This window comes from Onychomys torridus, chromosome 5, assembly GCF_903995425.1.
Source record: "Onychomys torridus chromosome 5, mOncTor1.1, whole genome shotgun sequence".
Taxonomy (NCBI): Eukaryota; Metazoa; Chordata; class Mammalia; order Rodentia; family Cricetidae; genus Onychomys; species Onychomys torridus.
Genome location: NC_050447.1, coordinates 81,349,538 through 81,374,936, shown reverse-complemented (window position 1 = coordinate 81,374,936; position 25,399 = coordinate 81,349,538). Strand labels below are relative to the sequence as shown.

General features: G+C 38.9%; 1 protein-coding gene across 4 annotated transcripts in view; it reads left to right on the top strand.

The window, feature by feature from the left end:
• Abi1 (abl interactor 1) overlaps window positions 1-25,399 on the top strand; it is an 89,585-nt gene that overhangs the window by 48,488 nt on the left and 15,698 nt on the right. For all 4 annotated transcript variants that reach the window (XM_036187700.1, XM_036187698.1, XM_036187699.1 and 1 more), the window contains exons 3-7: window positions 10,151-10,327; window positions 17,562-17,576; window positions 18,282-18,382; window positions 19,909-20,049; window positions 23,228-23,328. In XM_036187700.1, coding sequence (XP_036043593.1) covers window positions 10,151-10,327; window positions 17,562-17,576; window positions 18,282-18,382; window positions 19,909-20,049; window positions 23,228-23,328 — 535 coding nt within the window. The remainder of the gene's footprint in view (window positions 1-10,150; window positions 10,328-17,561; window positions 17,577-18,281; window positions 18,383-19,908; window positions 20,050-23,227; window positions 23,329-25,399) is intronic.

Genomic DNA, 25,399 nt, shown 5'->3' with positions numbered 1-25,399 from the left:
CTGTGCCCCCTTACCCACCAAAGTGACAAGGACAGGAAGGAGAACACAATTAAAATAATGTATTTCTTTGTGGTAATTTTACATAACCAAGTGGTTTTTGTTTTTGTTTTTTAAATTATGTGTATTTGTGTATGGGTATGTGTAGATGCATGCAGGCTCCCTCACAGCCAGAAGAGGGTGTCTAGTCACCTGGAGCTGGAGTTAGAGGCAGTTGCCTCTGATGTGGATTCTTGGAACTGAACTTGGTCTTTGGTGAGGCCATGCCATCTCTCTAGCCATACAGTCAAATCTTAGAGGACACTATGAACTGAAGTTCCTAGAAATCAACAAAGCCATGCCATGTTAAAGATGCACAAAGCCAATCACCTGGCTAGAACTTGCTATGGAAGCCCAGCTGGGCGATCAGCTCTCACATTTTACAACAGGGTACTCTTGAGGAGAGAGGGATAAGAGATAGTAGATAGAAGGATAGAGGGGAGAGAAACAGAAACACAGGATAGCCTCGGGAGGGCCTGGATCCTTATCCACCGGCCCCTTCTGTCAAGGGGTGGAGTAAAAGACTACATCCTAGTACAGCCAAGTGCAGACCCTTCCAAACTCCTAGTAACTACACATGTGGTCAAACAATTGAAAGGATAGGTTGTAGGGTCTGGCAAAGGTATGGCGCAGTCTGGCCGTGTTCTCTGGAGAACTCTGCTAGGTCTACCTCCGGTGTCCAGGGTCCCAGAACCAAGAGAGAGCTCTCCTCTCGATCCTGGGTCTTCCGCTTCCTCCTCCGCCCCGCCTTGTGGGCGTGACCATTACCGAAGCCTCAATGGGGGTTGGAACTTCCAGGCCAATGCTGGGATGGCTACCCACTACATGGCTCAGTAGGAATGAGTACTTAGGCAAGCAGCAGTACTTGTGTCCAGATCCCAGTACCCACATAAAAAGTCTGTGTGGACTGGTTGACTGGCCAGCTTATCTGTGTAATGTAACAACAGCAGGCTACAGATTCAGCCAGAAGCCCTGTCCTAAGGGGATAAGGTGAGTAATAGATCAGAATGACTCTGGCATCACACGCTGGTGCATGTCCTGCTCACACACTGAAAAAAATAAAAAGACATTGTCAGCTAGGCATGATGGCACATGCCTGGAGTATGAGAGTGACAAGTTTCAGAGCCTGGGCTGCATAATGAGCCTGTGTGTGTGTGTGTGTGTGTAAAGGTAAAGAGATGGAGAATATGAATTAGTGAATTGATTTGTTACTGAATAGTAAAGTGACTGTGGATATCAACAATATTTTGATATATTCAATATATAGACTATTTCAAAAGTCTAGATAAAAAGAAGGAAAGTTAGAAATGATTCTTAAAGGTTTTCACCATAAAGAAATAGTGTTTAAAAAAATAAACATTTAGCCTGAATTAAACATTCAGTTTACACACACATCAAAAAGTTAACACAGTACTTTTCATGGTGTATAGAGGAGGGAGGTTTAGGGTTTATCTCAGGGTGTTCTGACATTTTTATGTGTATGGTGTTTGGCCTGCATGTATGTCTGTGTACCATGTTTGTGCCTATTGCCTGTGAAGGCCAGAAGAGAGTGTCACATTCTTTGGAACTGGAATTACAGATGATTGTAAACCACCTGGTTCCTGGAAGAGCAGCCAGTGCTCTTAACTGCAGAGCCATCTCTCCAAACCCCACCCCATCATCTTTTAAAAATTAATTGTAGCTTTTAGTACTTTTCCACCTTATACTCACTGTGTTTTCAACCTGATAGAACCCGAGTGCTTATCAAGCTAGCTCTGAGAAGCTGCCCAAAATCCTGTTTCCAGTGGAAAAACTGGAGTGTGAACATGATTTCCATTATGTTTGCAATATATAACGTGATGTGTCTAGGTTCTTACATCTTAGAGATGTTGTATTTACTTATTCCTTTATTATTTATTTATTTTTATGAGACAGGCTTTCACTACGTAGACCATGCCCAGCATGAAATGCTTTATCTTAATTTAGGAATATAGAACTAGTTAGTTTGATAAATGAGATTTATATTTGATACATTTGAGGGTGTTGGTGGTTGAAATAGTCTCATTATGTAGCTCTGGTTGGTCTGGAACTCTGTCTATAGATCAAACTGGCCTCAATCTCACAGAAGTCCACCTGCCTCTGCCTCCTGATTAAAGGTGTTGGCCACTGCATCTGTCCAGATTTGTAAAAGTTTTGAGTGCACTTTGTATAAAGCAGTGTTAAAAGATTCTGATACAATAATCAGAGTGGATGGGTGTGCACACATGTATGTTCTGTGTACCAAATCCAAGGCCTTGCACATGCCACCACTCCACTACTTAGCTCTATTCTCAGCCCCATCAAAACAGAATCTTAGTGGGTTAAAAACTGTATAAAATTTTATAACAGTTAAGAGCCAGTATTCAAACCTGGGTTTTCTGATTTCATGCTTGCATTTTTCAAGCTACTGAATCTCATTGTTCTAGGCCCTTTTCTACTGTGGTAACTCTTATTGGTGGTATGTGCATTGCTGGACATAATATGATTTGGATTCTTGTGATTCAGAATCAGGATAGTGGATAGGAGAACCAGAGGAGATCTTTTCAAGTAATTTCAAATAATATATTGAACACTTGTGCAGAATGTAAGAGGCAGGAGAATGAGCAAAAGCTGATTTTCAGAAGCAGACTGTGGACACATAGGAAAGGTAGTTGAGCCCCTTTGAACTTATTTTTCCCTTGAAGACTGGAACTGTGTGGGATATTCTAGGAGCTAAGAAACTTATTTTCTTTCTGGGTGCCTTCTTATGGCCAGAGGTAGGTTAAAATTCATTTGATTATGTTATAAAGAATAGACTGGAGGGTTGGGGATTTAGCTTAGTGGTAGAGTGCTTGCCTAGCAAGCGCAAGGCCCTGGGTTCAATGCTCAGCTCAAAAAAGGAAAAAAAAAAAAAAGAAAAGAATAGATTTGGGAAAAGTCCAGTTTGCATGTCTGTGGACCAGTTAGAAGTCTAATGTGTGATATATGTAGTAATTTAGGGTTGAAGTATTGGAAGTAGAAGGAAGAAGGTTTCCTGATATTTAAAGGTAGATGTGACAAGATTTAGTGATAACAAATATGAAATAGTATATAACTTAATAGACAACTGAAGTAGACTCATTAGAAAATAGGTTTGAGTGGATTTAGGTGTTTGGTTTGTGCCGTATTTATTTTGAGGCATCACCAGAGGAACAGGAGAAAAGTGTCTGTAGGTACGTGGCAGTTTAAGTCTGAATGTGGATGAGTTTGCTAAGCAGAACTGACTAAGAATGTATCTCAGATTAATATTGTATAAACTGACCTTGTGAAGGAAATGGAGTAAATATTCAGGAGAGTTAGGAATAAATGAAAGTAAGTAGCAACCATCTCTTCCACTTCCGAACAAAATTTCACTATTTCTGATTTGTGGAGCTATAGAATCCCCAACTTAATTTCATGCCAAGTAGAATTTAACTGCAATTAGTGCTTAGCTAAGCCGCACTGGATCTCTTGAAGATGATGTAGTTAAACTGAGATGTAAATTCGTGGTGGAGCACTTACCTAGCATGTGTTAGGCTATGGGTTCTATTGCTAGCACCACAAAACAGAAAGTTTACAGCCTGCTGCTTCTGCTGCTGGTGGTGGTGGTGGTGCACGCCTTTAATCTCAGCACTCAGGAGGAAGAGACAGGTGGATCTCTGAGTTCAAGGCCAGCCTTTATCTGTAGAGCAAGTTCCAGGACAGCCAGAGCTATGCAGAGAAACTCTGTCTGGAAAAAAGAAACAAAAGAAAGTTTAGAGGCAATTTAGAATACCATTCTACATTTTGTAATACCGATAACTATATTAAATAGTTGCAAAATTACTAAGGGAATATGATCAAAGAGTATGAATCATTTCTACCATAGAAACTATCTTTAAAAGATTAATTTTATTTGTATTTATTTGTAAGTGTGTGTGTGTTCTCTGTGTGAATGGTATGTATGTATATGTCCAGAGTCCAAAGTAGGGTATTAGACTCTCTGGAGCTGGAGTGACTAGGCAGTAGTGAGCTGTTTGATGTGGATGCTGGGAACTGAACTTGGGCCTCAATAAGAGCAATAAACATTCTTTTTTTCCAGAGCTGAGGACCGAACCCAGGGCCTTGTGCTTGCTAGGCAAGCGCTCTACCACTGAGCTAAATCCCCAACCCCGCAATAAACATTCTTTTTTTTTCTTTCTTTTCTTTTTTTTTTTTTTTTGCAATAATCATTCTTAACCACTGAACTACCTTTCCAGCCCTTTTCCTTCCCCTGCAAAACCTATTAAGACAAACAAACAAAAACAACAAGCAACTGTGAAGTCTCTTGAGATTTTGCCTTCCATGCAGACTAACAAGGTAGTTCCCTACAATTTCATAGATGATAGAAGACATAGGACTTTACTCACGAGAATATCAGAATGTTAGCATTTGTGCCCTCAATTCCATGGAAGACCTAATAGAACCAGGCCATCCTGTAATGATTCCTTTTATTTTTTAATTAAAAATTGTGTGTGTACATGTGTGTACATGTACGTATGTCTCACTATGGAGATCCGTTCTCTCCTTCCACCATGTGGGTCTTAGGAATCAAACTCAGGTCATCCAGCTTGGTAGCAAAGTGCATTTACCAGCTGAGCCATCTCACTGGCCTTGGCACCTCATCTTCAGTGATGTAGTTCAGCTTGTTATAGGAATGTCATCTCTAGGGAACACATGTTAGGGAACACAGACTGTTGGAATGTAAAGTAAGCTCTGCTTTTGCCTTGAAACCTTTGCTCTGGAGAGAGATGACATCTTTAGTATACTTGACAACAAACAAACCTTCCCAGATCTCCAGAGGGATACATTATTTCTAGACCCCAAGACTGTTTCCAGTACAACTGTGCTTTAATAAGGAAGTATGGAGCAAAGAGTCAATGCCTGTATTCACAAGATGAATAGAAACACACAGTTCCAAGTATATATAACATTGCATTTTAGCAAGGTTCATCCAATGCTTACTGTACCCTCTTGACTTCTGGTAAAAATTCTCATGATTGCACACTTATTGGTCACTGATAACTGTGACAGAGGCCAGCACCAGATCTGTTCTGTTTAATTTAAGAAAGACATTTAATAGGAGTTATTACCCACAGAATGCTGAGCTCACTTACACTGCCCAGGATTGAAGACTCGAATAGCTGAGTAAATGCAGAATGCTGCCTTAGAGAGTCAGGTGGCTTTCTCTGAGTTCTTGTACTGACTTTCCACTTGGCCTAAGGCATGAATACAGGTATTGCAGGATACGTTGTGCACATAGGACCTTGTCTTGCAAAAGAATTGCTATTCTGTCATCCAAAACAATCCAAGCTACTGAATTGAACTGACACAAATGCCCCTAGGGCCACGGTGGTTGTCATTGATTGCTTTAGCCAGCCAGGGACAGATTGTAAATCTAACTGGATGACTTCCAGGGTAGGAATAATTGCCTCAGAACATATCTAATTAACTTATTAGTTTTCCCTGTGGGATCCCTCCACTCCCTTAAGCATAGCCTTCCTTAAACACTTGAAGGTCTCTTATGACCACCTCTTCTAATTACAAGTCACAACATTTCTTGTTAATCCGTGATTTTTACATAGGAAGTACTCTACAGCTACACTTTCCTTTAGGGTTGCTTCTTTAAACAATGCTCTGCCCCTTTTAGAATTGTCCCCACTAACTAACGTTGGGGAGCATAGGATGACAGTTTCTCTAGTGTGCCATCCTGGTTAGCCTTAGGCATCTCACTTCAGTTCATGTAATTAGTGCCTTATTTTGGAGAGTGTACCTGAAGGCAAGCAGTACAATCTGTTCTGTTTTATCTGTGCCACCAGCTAGGTGCCATTCATTTGTCCTTTGGAATGATTGATAGATAGGTGCAGGAATGGGGATAGAACAGATACCTGGAGGTATTGATGAGTCTTTTTCACGAGAGAATCAAGGGCTCTTTGAGCATCCTCTTGTTCCCAAAAGACTGTTGTATGAGGTTAATGAAAATAATAGTCAGAGCTGTCTGGCAGGGCTTGGGCAGGTCCTGCCAAGTCAGTTAAATTTAGAATGTTCGCATAGCTTGTGGTAACTGTACCAGAGGATTTTATTTTGTGAAGAAAGCTCCAGGTGTGATATCAGAGATAGATTCAGTACCTCCTTTTCTTTACCTTCTGAGATGTATTTCTCCCCTGGGTTGCCAGGGTTATTGACTTCCTTTCATGGTCAGAAAATCAGTGTATCACACATCAGTATTTAAGGCCTATTGTTGGGAATGGTTAGGTGCAAGAAGAAAAGACATTTTAATTAAACTTATGGTGATCTTTTTATGCCTCCTACTTTGAGCCATATGGTACCAGTCACCACCGAGGGTCATGATGAACAGTGTACTTAACTAAGTGTGCATTATCTTCCCTATCTTCTTTGGAGAAATTGTCTATTTACGTTCTTTCTTTTCTCTCCTGTTCTCTTGTGGTGCTGGGGATCAGACCCCTGTGCACACTAAATACATACTCTACTACTACGCTATAATCTAGGTCCTCCTTTGCTCAGTTATGGGTTAAGGGCTTAGGTTTTGTTTTTGTTTTTGATACTAGGTGTCCTGTAGCTCAAGCTGGTCTCTTTCCTCATGTAGCCAAGGAGGATGGCCTTGAACTTTTCATGTCCCTGTCTCTGCCTCCTGAGTGTATATGTAGGCAGACACTCTGCCAACCAAACTATATCCCCAACCCTTTCAGTATTTTGAATTGCCTGTTTTGGGGGTAAGCTTGAGGGCCATTTTATTAGTTTAAAGGAAAAGTTTTAAGACAGTAAACTGTAAATGGTGGAAGCTGCCTGGAGGAGGAGAATGGAGAAGTGAAGAAGGGAAAAAGGCAAGCAGCTTGAGTTCACAAGCTGTGCATGGCAGCAGGCAACCACATGGCCTAGTAGGGGCTTCAGGGGAATGGTAGGGAAACTCATGGTGTCAGGGAAAGCACACTTAGAACAGAGACAGAGAGATGAAAAAGAAAAGTTATCCTTTACAGTAACTCAGAAAAGCAGGCAGACTTAGGAAGCAAAGTGCCTGAGGTCTGTGAGAGACTATTTGGACTTGCTTTTTGAAGGAGCTGTTCAATATAAGATGCTTGTGGGTGGAAAATGTAGAAAGCTATCAGTCTCTCAGCTAATAGTCCATTGTTGAGTGACTTGTGATTTAAAAGCACATTGTCAGATTGTAAATTGCAGTAAAAAAACTATAATCAAGGATTAGAGTAGTGTGGCTGATCATGTGGTTCTTTGGGAATAGCCAACCAGACCCTGCAAAAGAGTCAACAAGACTGAGGACCAGTGGAAGCAAGAGGAAGGAAGGAAGGCAGCAGCCAAGGTCCTGTGGAGCCAGTCTGCTACTAGCTTGTAACAGTACTCTTTCCAAGACTCAGTTCTGGGAAGAGGTGGTAGCCTCTGTGTTAGATCATCTGAGATCTACTTTGGTGGTAGGTGTGTTGTGTTTGGTATGAAGAGGAATTGTTTTCATTAGATAATGACTGTTTACTAATGAGTGTCTGTATGAATGCCCATGTGGTTCAGTCTTCAACTAAAGTAATCTCCACAGTTTGTGAACAGTCTGTGAATTATGTCACTTTATGAATTATATCATGCTTTAGTTTTTCAAGAGGTAGCTCAAAAAGCTAGGCCATTGGTAACAGGTCAGGATTCAGCAACAAAAAAAGATGTTCTCTAGGATAAAGTTCTGCCCACAAGGCAAAGCAACAACATTTATTTTTCAATTCTGTCTCATCTGCACCAAGGTTGAACAGTATAGGAGCCTGTTGGACATTTATAGGCTTTGAGTGGTTGAATCATCACTGACTGGCCTAGGTGCTTAGGTGGCAGATAGAACAGGTGGAGCAGCCAGGCTTTCATAGGATCCTGAGATGCTGTAGAGGAGAGCCTGGCTAAATTATCTTTCTTTGTCCCCCTCAGAACCTAGGGCCTTTGTTTGACATGCTAGACAAGTGCTCTACCACTAAACTTTCTCTCCATCCTTAGCTGCATTCTCAAATGTTCCATTTCCTTGTAATAAGAGAAAGTTGTTGGCCTTTCAGTCTTGTTTGTCGTTGGACTTCAACCGACATCCTAAATTAGGGATCTTTTCAACATAGGAATGCTTAGTAGTCATGTCAGAGAGGCGTTGAATTCCAATTAGAGCTGCTGCACTGCAGAGTCCTCTTACAAAGAGACTTGTACTGAAAGGGTTGTAATGTACAGTGTTAAAACCTCTAACTAGTGCATCTCTACATGGGCTGTTGAGTGGCCATAGAATTTATGAACATTCACAGTATAGGCATGTATCATACAGACAACCATTATGTGTCTTCAGCAGTGAAGGCCGCAGTGGTGGCAGCACATGAAATGGCTTCCAAAGGCTCTACCAAGAGAGAGCGCTCATTAGCTTCCCTTCCCACTGAGGACTCCTCAGAGCAGCAATCATCCTCTGAAGGCGTTGCTGTTCTCTATCCAGTAGTGCCACACAGTTTTGAACAGGCCTTGAAGTGACATTTCTAGTTATTTTTCTCTTTAAACTGGCTGAGGAATGGTGATTGAGGTGGTAGTTAGTAGGGTAAGGGTGACATTGGGAGGGAACAGCTTTGTACCAGTTCCCAGAAGCCATTTCCTTTCTGTGTTGAATGGTGGGGTGACTTCATGCTGGAAGGGAAGCTATTATTCTTTGGTCCACCCAAAGGCTCATATACTGTGCAAAGACCTAAGTCAGCAGCTAGAGTCATACCACTTTCTGGCAGAGGCAATAAGGTTTTGCATCCTTTCATTGACTTGGACTCAATCTGTATGTAATATCATTTTTTTTAAGTCTACCTTAATGTTGCTTGTTGAGCATGCATAGGGTAGCATCTCTAAAATTCTTGATGAAAACCAGATGTGGTGGTTAGTACTTAGAAGTGCAGCAATCAGGAGGCCGAGGAAGGAGGATTACCTTAAGATTGAGGCCAATATCAGTTGTTTATGGTACCCTGCCTTTAAAACACAGAATAGAAAAATTTTTTATTTTTAGTAGAAGAGTTAGAGCTGACATTAAGAATTTTCTAGATTCTTTGATCTAGTTTCTTAGGTTTCAGTTTACCTTCACCAGCATTTTGATAGCTGTCTGTAATAATAAAAGTCCACAGACTGGTTGATATTACCACTCAGGAGGCAGGTGGATCTTTGTGAATTTGAGGCCAGCCTGGTCTGCATAGCAGGTTCTAGGCTCAGCAGGGCTACGTGTCTCACATGAACAAAACAACGATAAAGAGAATGTTTTGCCCAGTTAGGCATCATTTCCTCTTCAATGCTAGGAATTAAACCCAGGGCCTTGTCTGTGCTGGAAACCACTGAGCCCTTCCCAGCCTGCTGTCCAGTTTATGAATTTTGATGACTAAATGAAAATTGTAAATGTATTTTTATTTGCTGAGGTACCCAAGGCCTTGTACATGCTGGCAAGTGAGTTATATCCTAGCTCCTCTGCAAATGTGTTACTTTAAAAATAGTTCCTAGGCTCCTACTGGGCAAGATGAACCAGACAGGTATGTAGGAGGCTTGCTGATAACTTTAACCTTTGCTCTTTAAGTTTTTTCCTTTCACGTTGTCAGCCTTGTGCAGTTCTTTCTGCCTTCAATAATTTCCATATTTGCCTCGTACACTCCTGTTTATCTTTTAAAACCTGTCAATCTGTAAAGCCTTTAAGTGCAACCTTGCACTGCACACATTTATATTAATTCAAATAACTTGTGCGTGTCACTACAGCACTTATATCATTACACTGTAGTCACTGATTTGTTGTTGTTGTTGTATCTGTTAATAAAGTAAAAGTGACCAAGTAGACATCCTCTCTCCTTCCACACATTACAGGTTTCTAGGAGACAATTTTCCTCCAACAGTTGCTTTAGAAAATCTATTAAGTATTTTCTGATTTGAACCTTAAGGAAATTAATTTACCTAATTTTGAAGGAAGAGACATACTCATTAGAAAATAGGTACAAGACACAGCCCCATGGTCCAATGCATATGGACAGCATATAGTATCTACTATACCAAATAATATTTTCTTGCTCTATTTAAATTTAAAATATAGACTGTGGATATTCATAAAGAAAAAGTGGCTCGAAGAGAGATTGGTATTTTGACAACAAATAAGAATACATCAAGAACTCACAAAATAATAGCACCTGCTAATATGGAGCGCCCTGTCAGGTATATTCGGAAACCTATCGACTACACAGTTCTGGATGATGTGGGCCATGGAGTTAAGGTAAGCATTTCGTATTACATAAGTGTGAATTATTTTGAATTTTCAATAAATATTTTGGATAGAAATTGTGATAGGATTTTCTTATTTGATAGATTTCCCTTTAGCAAGCAGTATTACAATTTTCATAGAAAATTTATTTTAAAGTTGTAAGTGTATAAATGTTTTGATTGTATATGTATATGTGTACTACATGCATGTCTGGTGCCTTCAGAGGTCAGATGAGAGCACTGGATCCTCTAGATCCTCTGGAAGTGAGTTACATGGATAGTTGTAAGCCACCGTGTGGATGCTAGGAAGAGAACCTGGGTCCTCTGCAAGAGCATCCAGAGCTCTTAATCACTGAGCTGTTTCTCCACCCTCGAGAAAATTAATTTAATATGAGTTACATGTTTGAGTAAGCTCGGAGTAGAATTTAATCCACAGAATAGGTACTACGTGGAGAAACTTAAAAAGTTGAAAAAGCTGAGTTGCTAGGATGGCTTAGCAGGTAAAGGCACTTACCACTAAACCTTTTGACCTGAGTTCTCTTCTTTGAATCTTCATGGTGGATGGAGAAAACAGACTCCCCAAAGTTCTCCTTTGATCTCCTCCACACACAGTGCTGTTACTTGTACCACAAACAACAACAGCAACAACAACAACAACAAAAGCAAAAGCCCAAACAAACACACAACTTGAAAATGCCATTCTTTAAATCATAGATTATGATTGGTTTAGAAAATAAATTGTAAACAATTTGGCCTTTTATTCTTAAATGTTTGTGTGGTTTTCTTTTAACTATTAAAAAATGCAAACATTAAAATACTTTTTAGGTATGGGGATTTAGCTCAGTGGTAGAGCACTTGCCTAGCAAGTGCAAGGCCCTGGGTTCGATCCTCAGCTTAAAAAAAAACCAAAACACTTTTTAAAAAAGTGCTTATCATAGTAAGATAATATTACCCCAATTTTCACTAATCAGTTTTAAGTATTTACTTCTGAAATATAATCAAATTGCTTTGGTAACTAAATGTTTTAGACCAAGACTTAAGGGTGGGTGGCCAGTTTAGAAACTGGCACGTATTGGTAGAGTGCTTGCCCAGCATGAGTACAGCCCTGGACTTGAGCCGCAGTAGTACAATGGTAGTGCAGTATCGTAGTCCCCAGCACTTGCATAGTGAGACGTGAAACCAATCTGAAGCTGATCGATGTCATATTTATCTGTACATATATAAAATACACACACAATTACTTTTCTCCAGTCTTATTACTGCTTTATATTTTTTGTTTTTATGACTTCTGTCAGAGTTTTTATACTCTTACCTTTTTTTCCTATAGGATTATAGATATGTGTGAAATTAGGAAATAATACTATAGTTGGGTGTGGCAGGTGCATATCCGAGTTCAAGGCTAGCCTGTTCTAGTGAGTGAGTTTCAGGCCATCCAGGGTTATGTAGTGAGACCTTGTCTCAGAAGAAATACTACTAGTACCAGGAGGCAGAAGGAACAGGATGACCACAAGCTTAAAGGCTAGCCTGGTCTGCACAGTGGTCTGGGTCAGCTGGGCCACACAGTGAGACTGTCTCAAACAAACAAAAAACCTGACCAACCCATTCCTCTTGCTGCTTAAAAAGAGCCAAAGAAATTTGGACATTCATTAATGATAATTATGCACAGGCTGAAATTATGAGGCAGAAAGAATTAAAGGTTCTTTTCCTGGAACACTCTTCCCAGATACATTTTGAGTTCTTTTTCTTTTCTTTTCTTTTTTTTTCTTTTCTTTTCTTTTTTTCTTTTTCTTTTTTCGAGACAGGGTTTCTCTGTGTAGCTTTGCGCCTTTCCTGGAACTCGCTCTGTAGACCAGGCTGGCCTGGAACTCCCAGAGATCCACCTGCCTTTGCCTCACAACCAGGCCAGTTTGATTTCTTAATGACATGTTCAGTTTATGCTCTTGTCCAGAGGCAGAGGCAGGCAGATCTTAGTGAATTCAAGGCCAGCCTGTTCTACTCAGTGAGTTCCAGGACAGCCAAGACTGTTTAACAGAGAAACCTTGTCTCCAAAAAAAAAAGGTTTATGCTATCTGTTAAGAAAGATGACACCTGATATTGTTTCTTAATGATGCTTTTGTTATTTAACTTCCTGTTTGGATATTTTTCAAAATATATTATTTTAAATACCATGTCTAAACATTTTTTTGTTTGCTTGTTTTTGTTTTTTTGTTTTGCTTTGGATCCTCCTGCCTCTGCCTCTGGAGTACTGGGGTTAAAGGTATGCGCCACCACTGCCCTGTGTAGCTACCACATTTTATATACAAGGTTTTCATGCTCTTAACATTAATATTCCATCTTATTTGTAATACAAATTTTAGTGTTTTGGAATTTGTGTATTGTATACTTGGGCTTCATTTAAATAGATTATGCACATCTAAGTAGCATTTAAATATTTAATACATTCATTCTGAAAAGTGTATGGTTTCTATAATTTTTTTTAGGAGTTTAAAATAAAAATAAACTCAATCTGGCTAGATTTTTGGGAAACAGAATAAGATACTGATAGGAGGAACCTAGTATGCAGAACCTACCAGAGTATGCACATGAAGAACATAAAAGACCATTTTGCAAACAGGTACTGCATTTCCAAATGAGCATAGGAAGGAAGGCTTGAATACTTAGTAGAGAAATTGAGAATTAAGTTTGGTAAGCATAACAATGAACAGATCTCTAAATGAGTTTGTAACTTACAGAGGAATGTCTGGTATATATATTTAGTGCCTATGTGAAGATCATAGGTGAAGATCAAGGAAATAAGTCAGACATTTTGTCGGTTGTCATCAGTTGTTTTCTAAGGTGAAGTCTCTAAGGTTAACTGTGGGTTTCTGGTCAGTTATGGAGTCCAGTTTTAGTTTGCTTTGTAGGAATCTATAACACCAGGGCCGCTCAGCTTTAACGGTCTCTAAATTATTAGTTCTTTTAAATTTTTTTTCAGACTTATTTTTGTATCTTGAATGTTTTTGCCTGTATTGTACCATGTGTGTAGATTGCATGTGTGTGCCACATATGTGTACCACTTGTGCATACTGTGTGTGTGTGTGTGTGTGTGTGTGTGTGTGTGTGTGTGTGTGGACACATACCTGTATGTACTGTACAGTATGCCACATGTGTGTGCTTGGTCCCTCTGGAGATCAGAAGAGAACAGAGATTGGGTGGTGGTGGCACATACCTTTAATCCCAGGCAGGTGGATCTCTGTGAGTTTGAGGCCAGCCTGGGCTACAGAGTGAGTTCCAGGAAAGGCGCAAAGCTACACAGAGAAACCCTGTCTTGAGCCCCCCCCCAAAAAAAAAGAAGAGGACAGAGATATAGTCACTTGTGAACTGCTGTAAACTACTGTAAATGTGGGTGCTGGGAACTGAACTCTAGGGCCTCTGCAAGGGCAGCAAGAGCTCTTATGGCGGAACTTTCTCTAGCCTACCTCTTCTGATTTTACTACTTTTAACAGTATAATATCTATGGAAGGTATGACTTTGAAACAGCTTCAATTTTATTAAGATGAGTGAGAGGTAGAAAGAATTGGTCTCATTGTCATTTGACAATTAACTGTAGAAAAATAGAGAGTACTCAGAGAAAATTCTATTGCTGCTTTTAACTTCATATTCCAGGTAAATAGTGAAATTACTCATTCATAATTTTAAATGTGTAGAGGAAGAGAGAGCTTAAGGAAATACAAAAGTCTTATTCTGTTTATGTTTGGTTTGGGAACATTTAAGTAGACATTTCATATACAGTATTGTTAGTTGCTAGCAGGTATATTTTGAGCTTTAAAAGTCAGAGATAGGGGGCTGGAGAGATGACTTAGTAGTTAAGAGCTCTGACTGCTCTTTCAGAGGCCTGGGGTTCAATTCCCAGCACTCACATGGCAGCTAACAACTATCTGTAACTCCAAGATCTGATACCCTCACAGAGACATACATAGAGGCAAAACAACAATGCACATAAAATAAGAATAAATAAATTACTAACAAAAAGAAAGTGTCAGAGATGAATTTCACAACATTCTCATTTGGAGCACATTTACATAAATAAACTGTTTAATGGAGGAAGCTGAGCTTGAACAAAAATTGAAAGTTACACAGTTGTGTAGTGAGTGGCAGGGTTATGTAAAAGTCTCATTTCCCATTTAATTGTATTGTTCCTTCATCTAGAACAGATTACATATAAACGCTGAGCTTTTTTGTTTTTGTCTTTATTCTTTCAGGAGGACTGAACCCAGGGCCTTGTGCTTGCTAGGCAAGCACTCTACCACTTAGCTAAATCCCCAACCCCATCTAGCAGTTTATATAAATGAGAAGATACTGAAATTTTTGCATAAGATTTTATTTGATGTTGCCTTTGAGGTCATCTGAAAAATGGCAGATACTTGTGAGAACAGCAGATGCTATTGATAGAAATTAAAATCTCAAGACTTTATAGACAAACTATAGAAACAGGATTTTTTCTTAATGGCATGGTTTAAGGATCGGCACTGTAGAGTCAAGCACATTGTTTCAGGTGTGTTAGCTGGTTGTCACTCACAGGTTAAGGTAGCTTTTCTTTCATTTTTATTTTATTTTATTTTTTTGAGACAGGGTTTCTCTGTGTAGCTTTGGCGCCTTTCCTGGAACTCACTCTAGCCCAGGCTGGCCTCAAACTCAACAGAGATCCACCTGGCTCTGCCTCCTAAGTGCTGGGATTAAAGGCGTGCGCCACCACCGCCCAGCCCTCATTTTGAATTTTGACTGAACTTTTCAGCAAAAACATGGCTTGCTCAAGACTTACATAGTCTAGAAATGAGTTTCCAGAATTATATAGAAGGTTTTCATTCTTGTATTCTTAAGTTAGATTTCTTCAGTTAGAATTTGGCCAAGTTACTAGTAAATGATTTCATTTCTATAGTTTTGTTTTTAAATGTTGTTTTTATTCTTTGTCAGTTTTATACACACACATATATTATCTTATTCATAACACACCACCCATATTTTTGTTTTTGTTTTTGAGATAGGCTGTCTTATATCCCACACTGGCCTCAAACTTGCTTTGTAGCTGCACCAACCTCCCAAATTCTAGGTTTTCAGGAGTATACCACCATACCTGAGCTATGTGATGCTGAGAATGAAACCCAGCATTTGCTGCTCACTCTACAAACTCTCCCAGCTGAGCTACATTCCCGAGCTTTAGTTGGGGCATCATTATTTCATTTTTAAACACTGAAGTGTGCTAGGCCACATCCTTTTGTGAATTTGAAAGCAAATTGTGAGTTTTTATTTTATTTTATTTTGAGACAGAGTCTTAACTGTGTAGTTCTGATTGGCTTGGAACTCCCTCCATAGACCAGGCTGGCTTTGAATGCAGAGATACGCTTGTCCCTGCCTCCCAAGAGCTGGAATTAAAGGCACCATACTTAGCTCCACCTCAAGCCCTTTTTATTTTATTTTATTTTTTTTTATAACTATAACTGCTTGGGCATTAGCTCAGGCTTATTGCTGACTAGCTCTTACACTTAAATTAACCCATAATTCCATGTTTAGCCACATGACTTGGTACCTTTTCTCAGTTCTGCCTTCACATCTTGCTTCCTCTGTCTGGCTGGGGACATCTGATTCAGCCTTCCTCTTCCCAGAATTCTCCTTGTCTGCTTATCCTGCCTATACTTCTTGCCTGGCTACTAGCCAATCAGCATTTTACTTATCAATCAGTCAGAGCAACACATTTACAGCATACAGAACAATATTCCATAGCACTTCCCCTTTTCTGTCTAATCAAAAAGGAAGGCTTTAACTTTAACATAGTAAAATTACATATAATAGAACAGTTATCAAGCAAAAATTACAGTTATAATATCTAGTCTATTTGTATTTGGCAAAATTAAAGAAAATATTCTATCTATCCTACATTTGTGAGTCTAAAGTTTCATAACTAAGTTATCTTTTATCATAACCAAGTAAAATTATAACTATCTAGTCTTCAACTACATCAAAGACCTCAGAAGGATATAATATTACCTAAGTAAACAGGAAGAACTTTGTAAGCAACTTCCAAAAATCTCGAATGATAGAGATAGCTGGCTGCCTGGACAGTCACCCAGAGTTCTTCTGCAAATCTGGGGCATCCATTTTTTCAGCCCACAGGCCTAGAGTCTCTCAGTTGCTTCTCTCTGTGTCCTGTAGAATGTCTGCAAGCCCTCTTTAAAAGCAGTATGTGCTCTTAATATCTGAGTAATGTTTAACCATATGTTCATTACTTATCTACTTTATTTTTTTTTTGTGGTATAGGGTTTAATTTAGAGACTTCCACATATTAAACTACTTTTGAGCTAGCTTTACCCAACCCTAAACTGTGTTTTCAAATTTTAGTATTCAAGGTTTATGTTTTTATAGTATAATACTACCACTCAAATAATGACTTGGGCTTTCATTATCCAATAAAGTCTTAAATCTTATATACTGATAGTTAAAAATAGCTTTATATATCATCTGTATTATTATAGTTTAAGTCATATTAAAAATTTTTATTTTTAATTATGCATATATGTGTGTATAGGGGTGTGTGCACATGAGTGTAGTGCCTGTGGAGGCCAGCAGAGGGCATTTGATTCCCTTGTCACTGGAATTTCAGGTGGTCGGGCAATGCCTTGTGTGGGTACTGGATACTGTCACCTATAGAAGCCATTTCATACTTTTAACTGCTGAGATGCCTTTCCAGCTCCCAATCATGTGTAATTCAGTTGGATTAGATGCATGGGTTAAATGCTAACCTAAGAAATGTTGAGGCCTACTTGTGATTGGCTTAATTAGTTGGTAGTCTCCTTAGAAAGTAACTTGTTTTTAAAAGTACAAGTAGGTTAGATCTGGTGACAAAAGCCCGCAATCCCAGCTACCTGGAAGGCTGAAGCAAGACAATCATAAAGTCAAGTCTTGTCTGGGCCACAAAATCAATTCAACCCCAGTCTGGGAAACTTGGTGGCTGGATGTAGCTCATTGATAGAGTGCTTGACTAGTATGTGTGCAGTCCTGAGTTCAGTTCCCAGTACTGTGGGAAAATAAGTGTAACATACAAATATTTCCCTAGTTCCTATAGATACTTTTCTTTTACAATGTATATGAAATATGGCTGGATAAAGCTTGTTAAAATTCAGTAATAAAAATGTCAACCTGTCCTGTCAGATACAACTTACCTAGAATTAATTTCTACTTTTTCCCTCTTTTTTGTTTTTGCCAACATAAAGTGGCTAAAAGCCAAGGTAAGACACATTACTTATCATTTGATCCACAGTACTTCCTCTATGTTGACAGAGGCTGCAGAGCCACTAAAATGTGAAAACTCTTATGTCTGTCTGCTTTGTCCTGTAGGATTTACATAGATTAAATATGCTCAAATTTAGATCAAATCAGCGTTTAGCTTGGCTGTGTTAATATATCCAAGATATATTGACGTTTGCACTTTAGGAACATTAATCTTGCTAACAGTTACTGCTTTGCTCATGTTTTTACAGTTGCTTTGCTTCCATTGACATAGAGTTAGGTTTCCCAGACATCATATGTGATTTTGTTGCTGAATTATTAGGATAAAGATTATACTTGAGTCGAGTATTTTAGCAGATTGACAGCTTTGTGGTTTACATTTATGCAATATAAATGTTTATTCAAGCATTTTAATAATCCTAATTCTTGAACACAGATAAGTTTGATATCAGTGAATATGTCTAACAATAAAATATAAAATCTAGTAGTCTCACCTGTATTTTGCATAAGTTGATACGAGTAGTACAAAATGATAGGAAGAACTGAATGCAGGTGCCTTTGAACTTTTAAAATATAATACCAAACTGTATTAGTACTGTCTGGGAATCCTTACTTCACATTCTGATATTAAGGAAAAGACATCATGTTAAAACATCAAGAGAACAAGTTGATACAAAAATAAAATGTTTCATTCCACATTTTAGCACGGAAATAACCAGCCTGCAAGAACTGGCACATTGTCGAGAACAAATCCTCCCACGCAGAAACCACCAAGCCCTCCTGTGTCAGGCCGAGGAACTTTGGGGTATGAATTCAACTGCATTCTACAAAGAATTCCTGAGACCTAAGCGCATACTTCCTTGTTTTGTGTTCTCTCTGGTGGTACTACCCTTCCCATTCATTTATTTTGTGAGTGTGTGTATGTGCATGTGTGTAAGGAGGTCAGAGAACAGCTTGTAAGGCCTGTGGGTCCTGTGATGACACTCTGGGTGTCAGCTTCGTGGGACACCATCACCTTCTGAACCATCTTGCTGGTTGAGACTGATGTTGATTCTTCCTTCCCTAAGCAGAATCTAAAACCAGTCTGCTTACTTTATAACCTGTGTGTGTGCATGTGTGTGTTTAATGTATACATACGTGTACATGCCTGTGTGCATGAGTGCATGTGCATATGTGGAACCCCGAGGACAACCTCAGGTTTTACTCTCAGGAAAGCTGCCCACTTACTTTAAGTTAAAGACAGGATCTCTTATTAGCCTGGAGCTCACCAATGAGGCTAGATTGGCTGAGTAATAAGCTAGATTGCTTGTCTCCACCTCTATAGCTTTGGGATTGTGGGTGCCACCATGCCAGGCATTAATAATCTTTGGCATATGTATAAATGAGTATCATTGTTTTGTTTGTGCATTTAAAAATTGTAAATCGGCTTTACGTTTTATTTTAAACGGATTGACCAGAGTGCCTCCACGTGTGTTTATGGCTCTTTGAATAGTGGTGTGTTTTGTGTAGTTCTCCTCAGTCTCCGTCTCCACTCAGGTGGCTCTTAGTGCACCAGCTAGTCACAGGCCCCTCTCACTAGCGTAGCTTTGGAAAGCTGGAACAGGTAGTGGTAACTTCTTGTCCCCAGTCTTGGTTCTATTGTATCAATATTTTCCAAGATGTTTCTGAAAGATTAGTTACTTGGAAATACCATATCAGATTTCTTGCTTTTGAGGAGGGGATCAGTTAGTAGCCAACTTTGCTTTGTTGTTTTTTGTCCTCCCCCACAAAGGCTTATGAGTGACTAAGCTAGGTATAATGTATTTTATTATTATATATTATTAAGCATTAAAAAGATTATAACCATCAGTTTTAGTGATAATATTAGAACTTTAAATGACCCTTTCCAATAATTTTCCCAAGAAAGAGCAACAAATTTTAATTTTTATGTTAAAACAGTGAAGTTTATGTCACAGTTAAAGTTTTTGTTTATATTATTATTAAAAATTTTTCTGTTTGTCATTAGAGAAAGAGAGTCATGTGTGTAACTCGTGCTATACACTTTTTAGAGGTCAGAGAGCAGGTGTGTGTGTGTGTGTGTGTGTGTGTGTGTGTGTGTGTGTGTGTTCATTCTCATGTGCAAATAAATGGGTTCTAGGGATTGAACTAAGGTCTCTAGGCTTGGATGACAAGCACCTTTACCCTCTGAACCATCTTGCCAGTCTTAACTTTAAATTAAACTAGGAAAAAAAAAGTCTGTTATAGTTAATTCAGATTGATTGTTGCAAAGTTGGGAGGGGTGCTCTTTTGTTTCTCTCATTCATTATCCATTTGTTCATTGTTCCTCTTTAGACGGAATACTCCTTACAAAACGCTAGAGCCCGTTAAGCCTCCAACAGTTCCTAATGACTACATGACTAGTCCTGCGAGACTTGGAAGCCAGCATAGTCCAGGCAGGACAGCTTCTTTAAATCAGAGACCAAGGACACATAGGTAAGACTTCTGTCTGAACATTTGAACTCTGAGAGCGTATGCTGTTGACTGGTGAGTGATGATTTTTAAAGCTGTAGCATACAAATGAGGTATGACTTTAATGCTAATAGTGAATGTAAAAGGTGAGATCATTCTTCTTCATATTTCTGATCCCATCAAATTTCAGTTTTTCTTTGGAGCTTGTTTTCATTTGTGTATACTATTAGTAGGATATATTTCCTCTTTTTGACAGATACAAATACATATTGGGGTTAAAACTAAAGAGTATTTTTAGAGGCTGAAGATGTAGCTAAGATGGCATAGTGCTTGTCTAACATACAGGAAGTTCTGGATTTGATCCCCTGTACCACATAAGCAGGCATGGTGAGCTATATCTGTAATCCTAGCACTTGTAGGCAGGAGGATATGAAGTTCAAGGTCATCCTCAGCCAACTTAGTGAGTTTGAGGCCAGCTGGGATACATGAGACAATGTCTCAAAAAGCAGAACCAAACAAAAAACCTGGATAGAGCTTACTTTTTTTTTTTTTTTTTTTTTTGCTCTCTTAAATTTGCATATAAGGTATCCTTATGACATTTTGGAACAAAGTGTGACCCCCTGATCATTCCCATCCTCCTGGCGTAAGGATGATTTTTTAACACCTCTTTAAATGTCATTAGGCCGGGTTAGGGTTTGTATAGCTCAGTGGTAGGCTATATCTTTAGTATGTATGAGGCCCCTGGGTTCATTTCCTAGGAACTCCTGTCCATTAAAAAGGGCAAATACTCTTAAATGCTTTTAGACAAAGGGTTAAATGCCATAGAAGTTACATGGCATAATCGAATCCTTTGGAAGGTTCCTGTTGGAGGAGGAACACTCAGCTTGTTTCTGAAAAAGATTTCTGAACAGAGTTGGTAAACCAGGCTATGTTAAAAATCCTTTAGAAAGTAGCTGCCCAAAGTATTTTATGAAGTACCTAGCTTGGTTTATGTATGTCGCTGCTGAATTTCAGGGTCAAAGTATGGTTTTTCTAAAGTGGAGGTAGTATTAAACTAACCTTATTCAACCACGAGTTATTTAGAATGAGTTTTATTAAATGCCAGTCAGAAGCAAGTAAAACATAGTATTGTTGTTTTTTCCAGAAGCTCATTGTGTTGAAATATGAACATCTATTTTTCAAATACATTTCTAGAATGTCATTATGTCAGGGTTTATGGGTTCTTTAATCACTGTTGCAGATGTAGTGCCATGGCAGCCATAGACAGTCTGTAAATGGATGAGCAGGACTATATTCTAGTAAAATTTTACTTATGGTACTAAAATTTGAATTCCATATAACTTTAATGTTTTGCAAATTATCATTCCTCTTTTGAGTTTTTTCAAACTATTTAGGGAAAAAAGTTAGCTCATAGGCAGAAATTGGGCTGTTGTCCAGTTTTAGCCCACAGGGTGTAATTTGCCTCCTCCTATCCTTAGGATAGATAAGAAACACTGAAGTCAGGGGTTGCACAAGAGCTGAAGTGGACAGATATTCCTAGGTCTGACACAAAGCTGAGTATTGAGTTCCTGGCTCGAATGAGTTGAGAATTTCATACTTAAGCTAGTTTGTTCTGTCAGTGGCTTTTTTATACCTTTTATTATAATGTGACAATCTAATTATAAATTGATCATATTAGAGAGTAAAATAGTCTTACTCAGGTACTATAATTCTTTGCCTTGTTGGGTTTGTGGGCATATTGAACAAATAATATTGCTTTTAAAATACAGTGTGAACCAGGTGCCATGGTGTGTACTTGGAAGGTGGTAGCTAGAGGATCCTTTGAGATCGGAAGTTTGTAGTTGAGGGGCTGGTGTGCTAGACAGTAATTCGTGTCAGCTAGAAGGACAGGCCTTTGGCTCTGAGGGAAGAGAGTTTTCCGTAGACTGCTTTTAAACTTTGTTCTGTTCTTGCTGTGTTAGGCTCATTGTCTTGGTTTAGTCCATTATCATCATGTCGGGAAGCATGGCATCACACAGGCAGACATGTGCTGAGAAGGAGCTGAAAGTTCTATATCTTGATTTGTTGGCAGCAGGAAGAGAGAGATACTTGGTCTGGCTTGGGCTTTTGAAACCTCAAAGGCTACTCACAATGACACACTTCCTCCAACAAGGCCCTCGCCTCCTAATCCTTCTCAAGCAGTGCCCCCCACTGATGACTAAGCATTCAAATATGCGTACCTGTGGGGGCCATTCTTATTCAAAGCACCACAGAAAATTTCCAGAAAATTCCTTAGAACCTGTCTTCAGTTTGCTTTTCTATATTATATTTTGTTTTGTTTGTCAGTTTCTTTGTTTGCTTGTGTTTGAGGCAACCTCTCACTATGTAGCCCTGGCTGGCCTGGAAATTGCTATGTAGACCAGGCCTCAAACTCACTCATAGAGACCCACCTGCCTCTGCCTTCCCAGTCCCGTGTGCCCCGCTTGTTTAATGTTTTGGAGATAGGGCTTTGCTGGACTCTACGTCCAGACTGACTTAGAAGTTATGATCCCTTCATCAGCTTCTTGAGTGCAGGAGTCACAGGCGTGTGCCACCATGCCTGCTTCACTTTTCTTCAAGATGGGTAGAGAGTTTAATGTCTTGTGCATTCCTTCTTGTGTTGTCTGTCACACTGAATTTTGAGTCTGTTTTTTCATGTTCAGTTTTGTGGTGGTATAGTTCACTGTTGTTTTCTGAGGAAGAAGGAGAGGGAGATGAGTCTCACTGTGTTCCAGGTGGCTTCAGACTTAGAGCCTGTAGCTGTAGCCAGTGTTAAAAGCTGTGTGCCACCGCAACAGGCTCTTTATTGTTAATCACATCGACTTTAAATAGACACTTGTCACTCACTGTACTGTGAGATTTTAGTGCTCATACATCTCTTCAAGATTATTACCATATCAAGGCACGGTCTCATTATGTAGCCCTGACTGGTCTTGAACTCACAAAGATCCATCTGTATCTGCCTTCAAAGTGCTGGGATTAAAGGCCAGGTAGGGTTTTGAGTCCTGTTGCATATATGTTGGTTTCAGAGTTTTATCAGAGCAGTGAAACACGAGCACAGTTGTAAGTAGTAGGCTAAAGGTTTATAACCAGGTTAAAATGAATGTATAGTAGCTCCAGTTTATGATGAAATTTTTAAAAATCAGTCATTAAAATGATTTCCAAATGCTTCTCTTCTTTGTAGTGGAAGTAGTGGAGGAAGTGGAAGTCGAGAAAACAGTGGGAGCAGTAGTATTGGCATTCCCATCGCTGTGCCCACGCCTTCGCCTCCCACTGCTGGCCCAGGTATGTTGTCTAGTACCCTCAGGTTTAGTATGTGATATTTGTTAACTTTATTAGGGAAGCTAAAATATGTTAATCATATTGGAAAAAGTTACTTCTTAGATTGTGATTATAGATATAATAAAGGCTAATCACCTATTTTTAGATTAATTTTCACAAAGTTGTTGGGGTTTTACCAGCTTTTTGTGTATGACAGAGAAGTAGTTTCGTTAGGTCAGTTTTTGGCCATTTTGCTTTTAGTAATACTTGTCTTTGTGAATAGTTAGGATTGATGTTTATTATTTCAAAAGCAAGTCAATATTATATGATATTTCATTCAGAAGGTCAGTGTTGCTAAACTAATGTATTTGTGACTTTCCTAATTTATGTATGAGATTCATCACCTATTTTAGTGAAATGCAGCGACTATAAGATGAGATTTAAAAGTAGGAAAATGTATTTTACCTTTTTAGAAAGTATATAAATTTAACATTCTGGGAGAACGTTCAGTTAACCCTTTGGAATTTAGTCAGTGAAATGGAGACTTTTTTGAGATAGGTTATTTCTGTGTAGTCTAGGCTGTCTAGAAAGGAAGACTTTTACATTATTAAAAAAAAATTCATTTGAAAGATAAAGTATAGTGAAAAAATAATTAGAAGAAAGTATTCTTAGTTTTTCAAATATATTGTTGAAGGAGAATGATCTAGTTATAAAATACAGGCTCATTTTTTTGGTACTGCATTTATAAACTCAAAGGCCTTTTTACTTAGTAAATTTCTTACTCATTTGAATGTGTTTTGCATATGGATGTTTCTTTTACTCTTTGTCTTCTTTCCAGTATGCTACATTTCCCTGCCATTTTGGAATGCTTAATTCTGTTTTCTTATACTCTGACCTGAATCATAAACTGTTCATTGGAACGCATTTCTATCTTGATTCCCTCTGGAGCCCTACTTTTCCTAGTGAGCACTGTGGAGGGTGAGACTGCATAGGAGTCAGGGAGCCATTACATGACACTGCATATTTGCAATAAGCTCCAGTAGCTGATTGTTAAGTTATTCGATTGTAGATGATAATGCTAAAGTTAAAGAATTAAGTCTGATAGTAATGTCTTCTAGTGAAAGACCTTTGAACTTAACAGTGCTCTTGACTGCAATACAGAATGGTTCTTTTTTATGGATTATAACAAACTTAATGGGGTTTTTATTTGTTATTTATTTAGATTGAGGAAAACTAGCAGTTATTTGTTCAAAAATTATTTTAAATCAACAGTGTCACTGATAATGTCCTTTCAGTGCATAAGACATATTTGGAACTCTGTCTTGTATTCAGGCAATCAGAGGCCTGGGGTGAAGGTGGAGACAGGAAGTGGCACCTGGAAAGGAAATTGTAGTGTGATACAGGGGGTGCTCTGATGCAGTCCTTTGGATCATACTTTGAAAAATTTTGATGCACCCTAGGTTTTAAGATAGCTGAGGATGCTATGAAGTAACTCTCTTAATAGGATGAATTCAGATTGTTTTCTACTTGGGAAGGACTAGACTGAGTTATAAAGATTTCTACATTCTGTAGTTGGTTTCCTTTACTCTTTGCTCTTTGACTCTTTGGAGGCCTGCCACCCAGCTCCAAATAAACACACAGAAACTTATTCTTACTTAGGAATACCCTGCTTCAGCTTGGCTTATTTCTAGCTGCTTTTCTTAAATTATCCTGTTTACCTTTTACCTCTGGGTTTTTAACTTTCTCTATTCTATATACCCTTCTTTACTTCTTACTCTGTAGCTGGCTGTGTGGTTGGGTGGCTGGCCCCTGGTGTCCTCTCTGCTTCCTCTCTCGCTCCTCCATTTTTCTTTGTCCTGCTCTTTATTCTGTCTGCTTGCCAGCCCTGCCTGTTTCTCTCTCTATTGGCTGTTCAGCTCTTTATTAGACTAATCAGGTATATTAGACAGGCAAAGTAACATAGTTTTACAGAATAAATGCAGCATAAAATAATACAGCATATTTGCCTCATTAAATAAATGTTCCACAGCATAGACAAATGTAACACATCTTAAACTAATATTTTACAACAACATTCAATTTTGAAGTGCACAAT